The sequence below is a fragment of the Pempheris klunzingeri genome, chromosome 1 (genome assembly GCF_042242105.1).
Source record: "Pempheris klunzingeri isolate RE-2024b chromosome 1, fPemKlu1.hap1, whole genome shotgun sequence".
In the NCBI taxonomy this organism is placed as follows: Eukaryota; Metazoa; Chordata; class Actinopteri; order Acropomatiformes; family Pempheridae; genus Pempheris; species Pempheris klunzingeri.
Genome location: NC_092012.1, coordinates 20,306,118 through 20,324,337, shown reverse-complemented (window position 1 = coordinate 20,324,337; position 18,220 = coordinate 20,306,118). Strand labels below are relative to the sequence as shown.

The window sequence follows — 18,220 nt, the reverse complement described above, 5'->3', positions numbered from 1 at the left end:
AAAATAATATCAGAGTTTTGATATCACTCTTACACAAACTGTGTGCAATGCTCCTGTGTTGTTACAACGATGTGCCACACACATTACACATTTTAGATGCACCACAAAAAACTTCTGCTGATTTGGGAAGAAATTTATGCAACTCAAGGTCTCTATGATACAATACGATATGATTTTCGGGAACAGATCAGTATGGAGACAGTTTATTTGTAAACCCAGGATAAAACAGTTTAAACCATAACGTTTTTTCTCTATTAGTATCCATTACAGGAAACTCACATTTTTTTGCGAATGATGTAAAGTAGAAGTTGCCTTTGTTTTTGACATGCCACAAATGGAAAAATATAAATCTCTGCTGATGCCCTATTTCGGCTGATATTTGATAGCAGCATTACTCTTTCTCAAGTTAAATCATTCCTTTAAAAGGATTATGCCACTGGATACACACAGCTTTTAAGATCTTTGCCCTTTTATTGTCACAGATAAGCGGTAAAACAGGCTTGAGGATTAAGCATTGATCCACTTCTCAGTGCATGTTTGAAGTGGCTCATTTCTGTTTGTTTGGTAAGTGCTGATGCGTACTGTCCATTTTCTGTCACAGTGAGACAGGGAAGTTGAGATAAAGGAGAGGCTTTCATATGCCTGGCTTTAGAAGTATGCCTGCAGGATTCTTTAGAGATGCACAAAAAGCCAAATTTGAGTTAAACTGGCAAATTAAATGATGTATTCCCAATGTTTTCATTCTGCCTCCTCTTGATCCCCATTCCTCTACCTACCACATCCTTTAGACAAACATTCCTGACGGATAATTCACTAATCAGTTTGTTCAGAGAAATTTGATTCCCCTCTCTCTTTTCATCATGTCTTTCCCATCCTCTTAACTCCTCAAACACTCCCCTCTAATCCTCCTCCTCTCTCCTCTCTGTTCAGGGTCGAGTTATGTTCCTGGTGCAGGAGGCTGCGACCATCTGAGAGGAGAAGATACAACATGACGTTATGAGACGGATAAGAAAAGAAGAACCATTAGAGAAGACGTTTTAGTTTCACACTGGTGTCACCTTGGAGCCAGCTGGCATCTCCCTCTGTGTCGGTACGATCGGCCTCTGGGCTGTCTTGGAGGATGGCTCGTGTTCTGAGGTCCATCGTGGTAGTAAGAATAAGAATGAGGGTGAAAATGTTGGCCTCCTCTCATCCCTCCCGCTCTGTGGCCTTCTGTCTCCCACAGTTCCTCTCTGTTCTCGTAGTGGCTTCGGCCTCCTCTTGCCTCCCCTCTCTCCCTCCATTGTCCTCCATGTCCATGGCCTCCTGTCGTCTTTCCTCTGTCCCTCCAGTTCTCATCATCACTTGGAAGCTGATCTGAAAGTGAGAGATGTAATATTTAAAAGACAGGAATCTCAGATTTTCGTACAATTAATATTAATATATTAATATAATTAATATAATATGTCCCACATGAACAGGCTATTGATGGCTAACATTTAATCAATTTTAGTTCATTCGCATTGCAGATTTCTGTATTTGTCCCACTGGTTTGTTTGAGGTGCACATAATGGAGATGGACATCCTAATGAAGCAGTTGACTCTGGTTAAAACAATACTTGTTTCCCTTTTTTGGTGCTTTAAAACTGCATAAACTGCTTTTTCGGGGGGCACTTGAAGGCAGCATCACATTTTAAGTCGATTGTTAACAATAGTTTCCTTTTTACACATCCACCGGTTATGGAGCAACTTTAACATTCATTTGAAGTCAAGTTTCTGTCCACCTTAATTGGTCTGACTCATTAGCTGCCAAATGCTCCACCATGTTCACCAGCTAGTCGCCAACTGTGTGTGTCTGCTGGTCTGCTTTAGTGCAAAGTGGGTTTATCGAATGTTTGCAATAAACAGCCGCCTGCTGCAGCCAAAAGGTCTGCTGATGGGAGTGATCTATTGAAAAGTTGTGGTCAAGAAAACCAAAACAATGAGCTGAAAGACACTGTAAAGCTCAGAAGAGTCTGCTGATAACTCTCTATAGGTTCATCACTAAGAATGGCTCCTTCCACATTTGATCCCTGTTATTATGCACATATCTAACGTTGTCATTAATTCAGACTTAAACCAAGCTCTCACGTGCCTTAATAATATTTTTTTTTTTATTCAGTTGTGCTGTTTCTTACATTCTGTATACAGTACACGGGGATCACATTATTTCTGCTGAATAATGGCCCTACACTGGCCGTCATTAATCCGGACTAATATAACTGGAGAGTGAAAAGTTAGGTTTGATCTTCTTCAGCAGCACTTTTAAATTCAACAATCTTGGGGCATTCATCTTGGTTGAATGCCCCACTCTGCAAAAAGTATTAACAATTGCTCCCCCCACCTCTCTTTCTCAAACAAACACACACACACACACACACACACACACACACACGCACGTACACACACACACACACACACACACACACACACACACACACACACACACATAGCTTGCCTTTAAAGTCTGTCCGCAATTATTTCAAGGCTGCCCACAGAACAGCCAAAAAAAACACACATGCCATATCACAGCGGACATACATACTCATCAAGTCTGACAAACGCCGCCAGTTTCGAAAACCAAATCATTCAAAGAAAGAGAAAAGCCTCACGATGCTGAATGCTTGCAGATCTCCTTGTCATCTAGCAAGTAAGAAACCCAACTCAGATGAAACATATTATCTATATTTATGGTAGCCTGTGACCTTTGCTCTACTATTGGTTCTAAAATGAATTAACTGACAGAAAAAGCTGAATGTTTCCCCTCTACTTGTTCAAGCTCAAATCTATCCTCACATCCAGAAAAAAACTTACGACATGCTTTTCACTTAAGGAGCTTTGACAGATGTGGCAGACTTTAAGTCAAGTTACAAAGCACTTGAAAGGAAACACTAAGTCCAACTTTAGACCTTGCCAAAAGGGAACTGTAGCCTGCTAGGCCAAATCAGGCCACCATCCCACCATCAATCCATTCGCTGAGTGTGAAAGTACTGAAAGCAGCACATGAAAGCATGACATGCATAAGTGGATGTGTCAGTCAGGCCACAAGTTTGTTAAGGTCTATTTATGTGGTTGGGATGAAAAGGTTCGATCGAGATTCAGACTAAAATGAAAAGCAGGAGATAAATAAGGTTTGAGATTAGAGAGAATAGGTTGTTCCTATATCAGAGGAGTTAAATTAACCAGACGCTGCAAATGGTTTGTTACACACAACCACCTGCCTATGGAAACTGTTTGTAAAGGGGCAAAAAATACTTGGCAGGTGATTGGATGAACCATCTGTTCATCACCGTCAAACACTCAACCAATCAGATCAACTAACCAGATGACGTAGTTAAAGCTCTTGTCAAAGCCGGTCAGGAGAGGTGCCGTTCTCTGTTCTTCTTTCAGTGAAGAACTCCTCTCCAGTTCAGATAGAACTTTTGCTTCAGCAGCATCTGCACTGATGCTCTTCTCTTTTCTTGCTGTTTTCAAACCAACAGATGCTTCTCACTGTCATCACACCTAAACCCCGCCCATAGCATATGCTAATTGTTCCAAACCACTGTGGTTCAGCCACAAGCACATGACTTGGAGCCTGACAAGATGGATTCTTGCGTGATGGTGATCTTATGAATCCAGCTGCTTTGCAGGGTTCGTTTTTCATGTGTGTTCATGAAAATGAACAATATCAGAGGACAGATTGGAGGAGAGAACAGAGGGACATCATTACTGTCAGCCACAGTAAAATGTACTCCATAACAAATGTGAGTACAGTATGCTTTAATTTGCTTTTTGTCTTTTTGGACAGAAGAAAACTGAAGAGACATGGGAGAGCACTACACTGGATTCACTGTTGGAGTGTAATTGCAAGGGCAGGCAGGCAGAGGAGATATTTGCTGAGGAGACTAAACATCAGGCCTGATTCCAAACAAAAACCAAACCGGGCCCTCAATGATACCACATAGCGCCACCACTACTCTCACGCACACACATACGCTCTGCCTCTCTCTCTCTCTCTCTCTCTCTCTCTCTCTCTCTCTCACATATACACAAACACACACAGTCCATATCCCCACAGTTCCGTAGTAATGATTGGTGTCTGCGTCTGGCAAAAATGAAACACTGAGGTATAAAGAGTGTATAGCCTTCCATCTATAAAACCAGAAACATCCTCATGAGACCCACAAGGGTTGCCTTGGGCAAAAAGCAGACAGTTTGGCGCAATTCGGAGGCTTTGCGCCAACATGGCACGCAGAGAAATGGTCCCAAAAGGTTTATAAGTCACAGGGCTGAAAAGAAACTACGGGTTCACATTTCATAAGTTACTGCTGCTTCATCTACTGAGATTGACCACTGAGCAGGATGGAGTCTACAGATAAGTCCTGTACCAGCAGGGAGCTCAACTTGCACCGTGTGCACAGGACAGTGAAGAGCATCATATACAGACAGGCCAAAGTAACACATTAACATACCAGCGGTATGTAAGAGGGAGAATATGTTTGAAAATATGTGTGTAATAAGACTGAAAGGTGTTCAGAGAGTGAATGCTCTGCACGCAGAACAAGAGAGTGCAACAGTTAGAAATAAAAAAGAAACAGAGAGAGTGAACAAAAAAAGGTTCAAGAGTTAGACAGAAGGGACAGAGTGAGGGGAAGGGGAGCAAAAAGAGGGGAGAGACAGAGGAGAGAAGTCTGTAATCAGTTAGTCTTGTTTTGTGTCTTAAAATAGAGCTCTCTCAGCCTATAAACAGAAACCTACTATTACTAGTGCACTGACAAAGCAAGTCTCCGATCCAAGCGTGCACATGTGTATGTGTGTGTATGCGTGCACATGGTGGCATGCGTAAAGGCCGCAGCACACATGGAGCTCGTTACAGCACGGCCCTCTGGGTAATGTGGTTCCTTGAGGGGCACCAGAGAACTACAACCACAGATGAACTGTCAGATTAAAATGTTGCTTCTCTGTTTGGCTCTAGGAGTATTTTCATCATTTTTCATACTAGCTACAGTGTGTTTCTGGAAACAAAGACCAGCTCTAAGACATAAAGACTGAACTACTGCAGCCTGAAAATAAGACAGATATCATGGCATCAATTTTGTGTTTGTTTTGGGGCATTTTGTCTGGTTATTGGAGAGTTTACAGCACAGAAACAGACATGAAACTTGGGAGGAGAAAGAGGGATATAACAAAAGTCCACAGCCAGATCTACACCAAGCACACTGAGGTTACATGGTATGTATCTTAACCACTAGGCCACCAGGGCGCCCTAGATTCACCATAACATTTCTTAACTCAGGTCAAAACGTTTTTCTCTCTCTGACCTTTATTTAACCAGGATGGTCTCAAGATCAAACACTCTTTTTCCAAAGAGTCCTGGCCAAAATGGCAGCATAATTATGATACCCAAAACAACAGACAGAAGGCAGAGTGAATGCGAAGAAAGGAAGGAGAAAGCTTAACAGGCATCCAACACACAGCATCCCAACAAATGGAAACCTATAAACTATAAATCTATTAATCAAAACATATGAACTTGCTGATGTCAGTACTTAAAGTATTCATCATTTTTTGAAACTGAAATTTAAAAACTCTTTGACCATGCATTGTGAGCCTGTAGATAACGCCCCTCTCAAGTTGACAGAAAGTATTCACATGTACTGAAACAATCTGAGAGGCAGATGGCTGAAGTAGTAAAGGCGCAGAGTGTATCTATAAAGTCATGCCCGTCACACAGATGTCTCACCTGCGTGTCTTTCTCTGTATCTGGGTCCTGGTGTGGTTTTCAGACTCTGTTCTGGTCTGTTGGGTCTGGACTGTAGGACTCTGCCTCGCTCTCTGCACGTTTCTGTAAGTTTCTCTCTCAGGCAGAGAAACAGAGACAAGCAGGACGACTGGAAAGAGAGGCAGGCAATAACACGGACTACACGATTAAGACTCATTTTAAAACCATGCTGTTCATACAGGGTCAAAATAACATCGAAAATCACACAAGTAGCTGCAACAGAAGACAACTTTGTCACTTTTTTTTCACCTCAAAATCTTGACAAACACACACACACACAAACACACACACACATTCCCCTTTTTGTTTTTCTGTCTCCACTCACATTGCTGTCCAGCAGCACAGTTGTCTCTGCGCCGCTATGTGCCAGCAGGTACTTTGAGTGGAACAGCCGTCCATCGAAGCTGTGCCAAGGCATCAGGGCAGCGCTGGGCAGCGGGCAGCCGCTGGCACAGTTAGCACCCAGCAGGTGGCCCAGTCCTCGGACATAGAGAGATCCCAGCTGCACCGCACGACTGCAGAGGAAAGGCAGCTGAGAGCGGAGGAAGGACACAGTTTGGTTTTACAATTGGTTGGTAGTACATCTTTATCATGGCAAGCACGGCAAAGAACAGATCCTCCACCGCCGACAGTGGCTGACCACACAGCCGGTCACTCCATCACACAGAGACTTAGCTGGTTCATTTAGTGATGTAATGAATACATATTGTAATCATTTACATTATTATCATTAATAGTCTTTATTTGATTAAAAAAAAATCTACCCTACTCTATAAAGGTAAAATCTTATCTCAAACTCAGTGGCTACATGTAATAGCCAGAATAAGGCTCAGAGAAAAATAGATAGGTCTGTAGACAGATGAGACAGTAAAGCTGTTTTATTTGTTTTTTGCAATGGATTCAGTTATGATAGCTTGACTTGATCAATCAAAGGTTAAACAGGAAGAAGTTTGTGTTGCTTCTGACAAAGTCCAGACAAGTCTGCAACAGAGAGAGAGAAGAAAGAGGAAACTGGAGGAGAGCAGTGAAGAAAAAGAAGATAAGGATGATGAAGAAGCAGAGACTAAGTAGACTGTAACGACAGCAGGCAGATGTTCTCTGTGTGGGTGTCTGTGTGTGTGCTCTCAGCTCTCACCTGTCCTCTGGCAGATAGCACTGATAACAGTGATTACTTGTACACACATGCACGTACACACACACACACACACACACACACACACACACACACACACACACACACATAAAAGCCCTGCCTGCCACCTGCTTCCAGTCAAACACAGCTTCACCTTCTGAAGACAATGAACCACTGGACAGAAACACAAAAGCCTGAAGGCGCACACACAAACGAACCGACACAAAGAGAGAGAGAAAAAAGAGATAAAGAGCTACATGAAGACAGGCAGAATAGGGGAAAGTGGTCGAGTGTAAAAAGTCGAAAAACATGAGAACACTCAAAGTGAGAGAGACAAAGACGTGCGTGTGTGTGTGTATGTGTGTGTCCAGCGGGGCGGAGTGTGCTTGGTGTAAATAGCTCCATGTGGTGAGCGTCAGCCAGGACAGACAGGCGGCTGTCGCCAGCACACTCTCTGTCTGTCACACATACACACACGCCACAATCACAGTCCCATGAGGAGGAATGTTGCAACGAAATTGATGCATCCCAAAAACCTACCCACAACCCCTTTCTCCTAAACACAGACAGATATACACACAGATGGTGTGACTCATTTTCACTCAGTTGAACACACACTCATGCACACAGACTATTTGAATTTTTATTTCAAAAAACCTTCGTTTTTAAGGAACAATGTAGAAAAAAGTCAGTCTGAGGTGAGCATGATTATCCTGTTTGTGTAAATCTACATTCTGTCCGTACATACACACACATACACATCTGGGTGTATATGTGAATATACTCGTGTGTTTAGTTTGTGTGTGTGTACTTAATCCATACACTAGTCACTCAGTTACCCCCCCCCTCCTGCAGCTCGGAACCTCTCCCAGACAGCGTATTCAAATCAACGCCCAGCCCTAATTATTGTGTAGAAAACAGACGAGCAGCAAAAATACAAATTACTAGACACAAGTATGGTAATTAAGCAGTAAAAATAAATGGGGCTACAAAGCAGCGAACAGTGCAGCCGTTTTCCCAGAGAATGGAAAAGCACAGCTGACTCTCTGATCTGATGATCTGTGAGAGCTCACGAGTCGGACCAAGAGAGCTCGCTGAGAACTGAGAAGACAGAAGTAATGATGCTGCCATGCTGATTTCAGAGGCACTTCAATCATCATTCAATCAGCCATTTAGTAAAGACCATTAATGCTTCCTAGAGCTCAAGGTGACATCTTCAGATTAACTGTTTTAACAGTCCAAAACCTCAATTAAGGGTGATGAAACACTGAGAAAAGAAAGTAAATCCTCACATTGAAAAAACTGGAAACAGGATATGTTAACCCTTTATAGGGCACTCATTGAAATACTTAGAAATTCAAAATTTCAACCCTAGACCATTACCGGTGGTCATTACAAGACTTTTTTTACTTTTGTGAGTTTTTCAAAAAAAAATTCAATTTTATGGTGAAAATGAAGGTCAATGAAGGTTGTCATGTAGCCTGATTGTCGCTGATTGGCTTGGAGAAATCTCATAGTTCTACTGCCTCATGGTGAGGCAAGGGGCAGCATTTTGAACTCCCGCTTAAGTTACCAAATATGGCTAAGCATGGGAGCATGGGAGCTGAAAGCAGGCAGCAAACAAGCTACAATGGCTGTAATGCAATCCTTTGGGGTAATTAAGTCCGATCAAAGTATGTCCACTAAAACTCTTTGTTTTTGCCACTGACAGGCTCAGATTGTTATTCAAGGTGTGCAACACAATATTTTTGTAACACACAACAATACAAACAAACTAGCCACTCCCATGTTCTGCGGGGTAAAATTACGTTTTTTCTCTTTTTTTACTGTTGAGTGTAGTCTGCTGTGCTTGAATAGCTCAGTACAACGGCTGTTTCTGGTTAAACAAAAAGGTTCTTCCAGGCCTATCTCTGTAGGGATCCTTTCCGTAATGTTGTCAGACACTTGGAATAACAGTATGAGCCTGTCAGCAAGAACTACAAGCTCTTTTAGTGGACCTACTTTGATCTGGTGCAATTTCCCTGAAGGATTACATTGCAGCCCCTACAGCCGGTTCACCACCGTTTCCGCTGCACGACCCAAGTCTACTAGACCAGTTTCCAAAATTTTGAACACATCAGTCATTTCACAACCCAAAATATGTAAAAATGGGTTTAAAAATACTGGAGTTGTCCAGTTATTATTAATTTTCTGTCTAAACACATATATTCTGACTTCATCGCTGGGCATCAGAACTTCTGCACTGGTCAGTCAGAGTTTCAGGTTCCGCCAACATCTGTAGGCAGTTTTAATTGGTTTTTCACTCCAATACAGCACAGTTAAAGTAATCCTTTAAAATACTGTCAGGTAACAAGCTAATCACAGTGACGCTTTTTCTACAATCTGAAAATCATATTTGGCTCTAATTTCCCCTGTAGACAAGAGCAGAGTTATCAGCTATAACAACTGCAAAACAGTTCACAGATATTAACTATTTCAGTTGTGACAGTGGTATATTGAATTACATTAATTATAAATTATCAGCTCTCAGGTTATGTCTCTCTATATATATGTCTGTAAATATATGTGTATACATTATTTTTTCTTTTATTCTACAAAATGTAATGTAATTCTGAACTAATTCTAAACATTTGACTTTTGGAAATATAGAAAACAAAATTCTCCATTTGTGCCATTTCACAATTAGTTTTTGCTTGTTTGTTTTTCTTGAGACTGAATCAGTAGCTTATTTGCGTTTTGTTCCGATTGTCATCCTCACTTTCTATTATTGGAAACATTTTCTGAGCTGCGTTTGTCACAAGAAGACCTTGTTTACTGTAAACTGTGAGGGCACATTCTCTTTTTGCATCAGGAAACTCTACAATTTTAGAGAAAGCAGAACACTCAGAACACTTTACTCTTGCTTTAAAAAAAAAAAAGTTTGGCTATTTTTGGTGTGAAATCAGTATAAATCAAAATCAAAAGGCCTTCTATGCAGTATGTGTGTGTTTGTGCTTTAAACTGACCTTGATCTGCTGAAGCTCCTGGGGGGATTTTAGTCTCAGACACACAGCCTGACTCAAATAAGCATCCACGTCCTCTTGAGACAAAGTCTGTACCTGAGAGCACACACACACACATGCAGAGGAAAATATATGGTTAGCATTTTCAGTCACATCACAGTGTGTCTTCCGTGTGGGTCAGTTTGTTTTGTCTGCTCTCTGTGCAACAATTGAACAGAGAAAGAAACAATGCTGAATGCAGAAACAAGGCTGCCCAGTAGTGTGTACAAAACAAACAAACCCTGAAGCTATTTAAATGGAAGAGTGACGAGGGAATGCGAATGCAGCAGTGATCAGACAACAGCAGCTACTGTTGTCTGTCAGCCCGTCTTGTCCACTCATCTAACGGTTTGTCTAACAAGCTGCTCTTCTGTCTGTCTGTTGGTCCTTCATCCATTTAAATGACTGACTGAAGTGTCCGTCTGTCTGCATAAAAATCTGCATCTGTCTGAAAGGCTGCCTGTTGATCTTTGTGTCTTTTACTGTTCACCTGTCTGTCTTAACACTGTGCTATAAGGTCAGAGTATGTTGTGAAGGCAGATGTAGGGTTAACATCCTATTTATCTGGTTTGTGCTTGTATGTTTGACTCTCTCCAATCATCTTCTCTGTCCTTTGTGCCTTGGAGTTTAAAAAAAAGCATCATTCCTTCATAGTAAACTGTTCAAATGTTTTCATCGTTAGCTACAGTTTTGGTTGTAATGACTCTCTGAATGAACAGTCATGAGGATACAGTGGGAGAGGACACTGCACTGTTTTTCAACTAAATGCCAGATTAGTGTATATCATTAACAAATTCTTAGGATCGCAAAAGAAGCTAAACGTTATTTAGCAAAGACAGGACAATGTGAATAAGAGGCTGCTTTTGCTATTAAAGGGCTACTCCACCATTGTTACACGTCAAAGTCTGTTAACTGTTGTTGAGTGCTACTGCATTTGAAATAGTTGAGGTAGTTGAAGAGTTGTAGTGCATGTGAGAAAACATTATTCAGAGCCTGTTGCATTGTAGGTAATATAGGCACCAGGTTTTGACAAGGAGGAAGGTGTGAAATAAAATCAGTAAAAAAAGTCTCATGTTAATCATGAGCCTGACAGTACTACAGCAATGCTAAATCGATAGCAAACCCCTTTAGGAGAGCATACGCATAAAAAAAAAGGCACTCGTCCTGGATTAGTTGTGGATTATAAAAACAGCATAGACACTGTAGAGGGCACTTCCTCAAGAAACTAATCTGACTTATTCCATACAATATTCCATACAAAGTGACACAATGTGTTGTGATTGAGCTGAAGCATTATTTTGAAAACTCAAATCGAGATTAATTCCTCTGAAGACATGACTTTCTTAGGGTTTAAATAGGGTTTAAAGGCATGTTTGTTACTGAGTTGATAAATGAATCTAAGCAATAATTTCTGTTTGGCTGCTGTAAAATGACGCATGTACATTTATCCAGGGGATGTGACTCTGTGGTATTTGTTTGTTAAAGCTTAATCAGTGACGTCAATGCAACATGTACAAACCAAAAGTCACAAATCTCTGCTTCTTTCACATACTTTGAAAAGCGATTATGGTGTTGGAAAATCTCAAATTGAAAACAAAGTATTACAACAAGACTACAAACAGCCCAAGCGTTTCTAGTTTAAAATTTACAGCCAAAACACGGACACAGTTGTAGTAAGGTGAACTGAGAAGTGGCTCTTAAGATATTCAAAGCCCCTGGGTGGTTATCAGAGCAGTTGTTGATGTTACAAAGACCAGTGTCTGTGGCTAAACTGGGCATTCAGTGAGTGATAGTGGCTTCCATCAAGGCATGACAAAACAACACAGAACACACTATCAACAAGTGATGTTTAACTTCAAACCACGAGTTAACAAAAGAGTTGTAATTGTTGTATATGTTATAGATGTAAATCCCAAATCAAAAGCTGACTTGTGTGTTTAATTGTCACAAAATACATGTGGTCTTTCATTAACCGTTTACATAAATCACCAGGTGTAGCTTTACTGCCCACACACTGACATTATCTTGACAGAAATGCCTAAATACAAACTGATTCCATTGTGCTCGACGGCTTAACATATTCATTGAAGGCTAAACCATGTATGCAGCCATGCCGATGAAACCGAGGCAGTTGTTTCGATCACACTGCAGATGTCATCATTTTCAAAAGCATCCATCATTAATGATGTTTTTTGCAACTGGAACACCAAACATGAGTCAAGAAAAGGTTCTAGTGGACTAAATATCAGTAGAACATCAGAGAAAATCACTTGACACACATGACACATTAACACGGTTGATAAGATATAAGATAATAAATAAGTCCCAGAATCAGAGCATTAGACTGAATGGGGTTTTCAGTTTGCCTTTCCTGGAGGATGACACATAGTCAGACATGTTTACACCTTTCCCTGTTTAATGAACTTGATTTTTCTTCAATAGATACTCTCCTAAATATTAATTTGAATTTAGTGAATAACCTTCTTCTGACTGTATTGTCAAAGAAACAAGACAAAGTTGACTACCTGGAGGACTATGTAAGAGACCAGGCAGAGGGCAGCCAGGAGAGAGTCTTCAATAGCTCCAAACAGCTGGGAGATCTCCAGGCAGTCAAAAATTGAAAGGAAGGACGTCAGACGGAGAGCAGAAACTTCTGGACCAGTGCCGAACCATAACAAGCCCAGACTGGGCTGACCACCTACACATTCAAACAAAGAAAAAATACTGTGGGACTTTTCTTTGGCTGGAAAAACACTGCATGAATTGTAACAATTGACTTGATGTATTAAGTATAAACAGTAGGACGTCATTCTGACGGCCTCTGATGTCTAAGAGATTAGTCTAAGACTAATTTATTTGCAGAGAAAAACATCATTCCTAAGAAACACTTGAAAAAACCAAGACTCATTTTGTTGTTGTTATTCTGGTTGTTGTTGCATATCTGGAGCATCGCAGACATAAAAACTGGCACAATGTATCATCATCCTAGCAAGTAAAACTCAAGAGACAGCTGTGTGGAAAAACTCTCATCTCAACATCCTTAACTGGCAACAACTGGCATAACTAGATTGAAATCAGATTTCTGTCCTAACCCGAGCCAAACAATACAGACATCAGTACATAAAGAAACTGGCAGATTCAGTACATGGGAGGCTGACTGAGACAGGATGGACCACGTCAGGTTCCCTCAGAGGGTTTCCAGGGTAGACGAACCATTCCCTGATCGCTGGAAGGTCTGCGCTGCTGCCTGAAAACAAACAAAAAAGTCAATGTTGGACTAGGACTGATTTAACAAAAGACAAAACACTTGTGGGTATCTAAATTTGCAAGTGTGTTTGTCTTGGATATGTGGTTTCCTGACTGTGTGTCTGGTGTTTCCAGAGTAAACGTGCATCTGTGTATGTGTGTGTTGATGATCTTAAATGTGTGTATGTGTGTGGGACCCATCCAGTAAGCTGTCCTACAATCATGCCCATGAGGCAGCAGTAGCCCATAGATGTGTTGTCTGCAGGGCTTGTAGACGAGGGCCTGAGGCAGCAATTCAGCGTCCTCTTCATCCTCCAGAGTGTTGCTACATTCAATGACTCCTTCACACAAAACACTGTAAACCATGAAATCCTCTGCTGCGACATGCCTCTCTCTACAGGCCTGGGGAGAACCACAAAACACATTAAGCCACTGTGGCATTTGATACTCTCGAAACAGAACAGACAGAATGAGGTGCAGAACGTACCTTTAATATTTCTGGGCTAACATGTTTCTCAAAGGCAGGGCTAGAGGGTAGCACAGAGATGTCCAGTTGCTGGACAGATTGCTGTTTAGGCAGTAAGTAAGAGCAAATCCCTTTCTTCAGTAGCTCCCTGCGAGGAGCTGACAGATTCAGAGACGGAGGGATAAACCCAGAGTCTTCCTCCTCTCTGCCCCACAAGGAGCTCACAAGGAGGGATACGGCTAGCACCATCTGCCCCTGAGGAGCACCAGAGTGTGGGGTGGGATTGTTTATCCTGGGAAACAATAAAAACTGTTTTCATGTAATGTCCACATCTGGACTTAAACTAAGTCAGCTCAACTTCAAATGCCTAAACAAGATGAATGTTTTTTAAAGATTAGTTTGGCTTGGAAAACTATTTGAAATCTTTTTATATCGTTATCTTATAATTAAACATAGTCAATCATAAAGGTAACATGTATTTAGAGGAGGATAACAATGAAAATTCTATTTCAATCTTCATAAATTAAAATGAAATATGAAGAAAGAGTAAACCCCCCAAATAACAGCCCACACACCTGTATGCTGCCATGGCATTGCTCCTGATGTGCTGCATCTGCTCCTCTGACACCACGTCGTTGCCTAGGAGACAGGCCAGCGGTGGTAGCTGGTTCACAGTTAATCCGATGGTTCGGCAGAGCTTCTGTCGGTCGTACAGCACAGTGGTGAGTCTGTCAATCCGCAGCTTTGCCACAGACAAGTAGGGGACACTTTAAAAGATAAAACTATATGTTCAAATCAGACAGTTTATCCACATGTTCCATTACTTCTCAACATAATATCCCCAAGTATATCATCAAATTCAGAATTTTAACTGTGGACACTGTAGCGCAAGGCATGCTGCAGCAAGAGTATCTTTAAAATCAAACAGTCCAAAAGCATGATATAATAATTTCAACAAACCTGTTGTATATGATGAAGTCTGAGTCCTGTCCCAGAATTCCCATACTGTTATGCTGAAGAGCATAGTTGGCAATTTCATAATCAGCCTCCTGTACTGAGCGAAACACTACCTGACCCAATGACCTGTGAGCAACAGAATAATAAATCTGATATCAGAACAAAGCACACCTAGCACATCTAGTAAACCACAGCCAAATAAGCTATTAACCTTAGTATCAGAGCAGATATAAATGCTGACCTGAGAGCAAAGCATGTGAATGTTGCCAGACCAGAAGGCAGACAAAAGAGATCTCTACCAGGCTGCTCTCCATGTGCCTTCACATGCCGAAATATCTTAGAAATCTCCCCATTCACTCTGCGCCTCCTTTTAACCTGCGGACAGGAGAGGACGTTTACAGGAGGTTGAGACTGTTTAAACTTCGTAGATCAGCTGAGGAAGTTCCAGGCTCTGCAAGTTCAGACATATAATACACCATGCTTGTGTTTAAAATAAACTCATTATGGACATCAATAACATTAGTAATATCTACGCTGTAGTACTACAGAAAATGATCTGACAATTAACTCTGTAACTAAATACAATAGTGGACTGGCAATTGGACAAGAACAATTTAAAAATGCTTTGTAAAAAAAATATTTGAACACCACAGATTTACAGTTTCTTTCTTCACCCATGTTTGTCTTTTCTGCTCCTCCACCACCCCATCAAAGAAGAAGACCAGTCTGATGCCTGCCACAGTGAAGGCCTCCACCCAGCTCTTTAGCACATCCATGTACTCCCTCCACTGTCCCCCACACAACCAGTCCTTACATGAGTACCAGTGGCGCAGGCAAGCCATACCATCCACAACGAGCGTGGGGCCTAAATGAGAGTGAAAATACAAATGTAATAGAGAGCAGGCCATGCAGGCACGCAAACCCACACTGACAAAACACACATCTCCAGTAATAAGCAACAAATTTTTCTCAATTTTTTGGTTTACAGCTTTGATTTGCAGCTTTTCCTTTCTTAAATATTTATATCATGAGTTACATTGAGAACAAGAACAATATGCTGTTGATCCTCAAATGCAGCATTTTTGCCTATTACCTGAATATCACATTTCCTAAATGACCTGTTGGACTGTTATACACTTTCATCAAAATTTCTTGAATATTACATTTAAAAAGTCAAATGTCCTGAACTTTTATCTCTGTTGGAAATTAAAATTCATTGTTACATTTTTGGCTCATCACTGGGACATGATAGTTACATGTGTGTTTTCACACTCATTGCATTATCTAAATATCTAAAAATGATGTGCCATTTGTACATTTGCTATCAATCACTTATAGCAAAAATAACAGTAATCTTAGTAATAATGTAAGTGGCTGTATGAACACTCGTACTCGTATTATTGTGACAAGACCTGAAACAAGTACTTTGGACAGGTGTACAGAGTATACTTGCATTAGTGGAGCAAAGAGTCTGATGAATACGCCTGTCAAATCTTTTTAGATTTTGTTTTAGCACTCTATGCTTGGCCGTTTCCTGAAATTGTTGTTGTATTTTATTGTGTTGTACACAATGTGCACCTGTGAAGCCATAAAGGTGCCATAAAAATAAAACGTTTGGTTACTTATTTACTTGTGTGCTCAGGACTTCCCCTGACTAAACAAGAGTGAAGTGGACAAAAATGTGGACTGGGTCAGTTTAAGGACACATCCATGCTCACACTGCTGAAATAAACTCAACTGCTAGTGGCTGCTGTGGCTGTGCAGCCTTGCTGGATGTTGGCTACATGCTGTCTGGCCATTTCTCTCAGGTTCACCGTCACACAGGCTTCTGGACAGCAGCGCTCCATGAAGCCTTCAAGACCCTTCACACCCATTTCTACAGAAAAGAAACACAGAGACACTGACAGTGAGTTCACTGGAGGAACTTTTAGGTCACTCAGAATGACGCTAAATTAAGCTGTTTATTGGACTTTAGTTTCACGTGTTCGTAACATCTTAAATTTTAAGCATTTCATGAGTGAGGCTGTTTCGGTGTCACACTTCTGGTCATGTTATTCCGTTCACAGTTCAATGAGGACACACCGGAATGCTAACAGTTAGCTTAGCTTATAGCCGCTACACTTATTCATTCCCAGGGTGCAGCGTTTCCTGTCCGTGCAAAACAACGCAAACTAACTTAAGTAAATGAAAATACTGTTGCAACTTCGCATTGCTTCGCATGGCAAACACTTACTTTAAAGTCTCGGTGTAAATGCGCAGTGTTTATCTGTGTGGTGTGTTTACTTAATTACTTCCTGTGGTGTACGTATCACGTCATCACGCTGCAAAACAAAGCGCACGTGCTGGTCGCATGGAGCCCACTATCACAGTGCAGTAGTGGCCACATCACGTTTTCTGTGTGATTAATGCAAATATAAAAGACAATTCAGACCCCAAAATAAAATGTATCCCTGAAACACAAATATTTCTGCAAGGTTAGATCATATTTGTGCTGATGCTGAGGAGAAAAATAAGCATCTATACGTGGCATGAATGTGAATGGACCATTGAGGTTTCTGTGGGCTCAGTCCTCCCATAATAACTCCCCAGGCAGGGATCAGAGACTGGCTAATTGCTCTCCGGGCTCTCCTGGAGAATGGGGACTCTTTTCTGAAGTCACAATCTATTAGGTCTACCTTCTCAACACAAAGCACCCCGTCCCTTCCACTCTTTTGTCTGAGTGGAGCAGGAATAAAGAAAAGGACATATGCTGGATGTCAGTCCAGCTGTCAGCATCTGTCGTTCCTCGGCCAGATGCTCTGTGGACGGTCAGGACAATCCACCCCTCCCACTCAACTGATCTTCAAGTAGGGAGGAGCTGTGTTGTAAACCTGCCCCCCACACCCACCCCATAATTGCACTTGAGAGTTATGACCACTGGACTCATGAAGACCACATAATCATATTGGTTTTAGACAGAACTTGGCCAAAAACACCAATGGCTGTAATGAACCAAGTTCTATTTCAAGTCTATAGGTTAGGATCGCCTTTCGGATGCTTTTCTCTGCATTTAGTGGTATATAAGTAGGTTACTGGGCGTTATAATGTTTATATCAAGGTTGTTGATCAGGACTGATGAGAAATCAGCGCTACAGAAAAGGAGACTAGGTGTCTTAAATCAGTGAGTAGTTGTCCTGTAGCATGGCTGTGAGTGATCTGTCAACAGATTGAATCATTGCTAAATGGATTATATCTTTCCAGTTTGGGCAACAAAATCTTCTTATCCACCATTTGACCTATTAATTATGATTTAGTCTGTAATGAAGTGCAGAGAGGACTGAACTGGTGTACAGAGCCAGGGGGCATGACAATGATGATATAGTGCATGTGGACAGAGAGAGCTTATTAACTCTATAAAGGAACTTGTATTAACTGAGGTTTGGAGTTGCAACAAATATGTTGTATTGTAGTCCTTTTTCATTTTCACTTTATTTGAACTGCGGAAAAAATCAGAGACATGGATGTCAATTCAAAGGTCTGGAATCAGGACGCTGTGCTGTATATGAAAATGAAATTGTGCTTTCATTATCATTTTATCAAGCACATAGAGTGTGTAC

General features: G+C 41.2%; 1 protein-coding gene across 1 annotated transcript; it reads right to left on the bottom strand.

Moving 5' to 3' along the window:
- Nucleotides 1-241: 241 nt before the first annotated feature.
- fam120b (family with sequence similarity 120 member B) lies at nt 242-16,917 on the bottom strand. The gene is made up of 15 exons (XM_070834487.1): nt 16,858-16,917; nt 16,363-16,500; nt 15,299-15,489; nt 14,866-14,999; nt 14,628-14,750; nt 14,243-14,434; nt 13,689-13,959; nt 13,420-13,603; nt 13,101-13,202; nt 12,481-12,653; nt 9,920-10,012; nt 6,108-6,314; nt 5,744-5,891; nt 1,059-1,356; nt 242-968 (listed from the first exon to the last, which is right to left on the bottom strand). The coding sequence occupies exons 2-15, from the start codon at nt 16,496-16,498 to the stop codon at nt 938-940; spliced, it is 2,283 nt and encodes a 760-aa protein (XP_070690588.1). The 5' UTR covers nt 16,499-16,500; nt 16,858-16,917; the 3' UTR covers nt 242-937.
- Between the last annotated feature and the right edge of the window lie 1,303 nt (nt 16,918-18,220).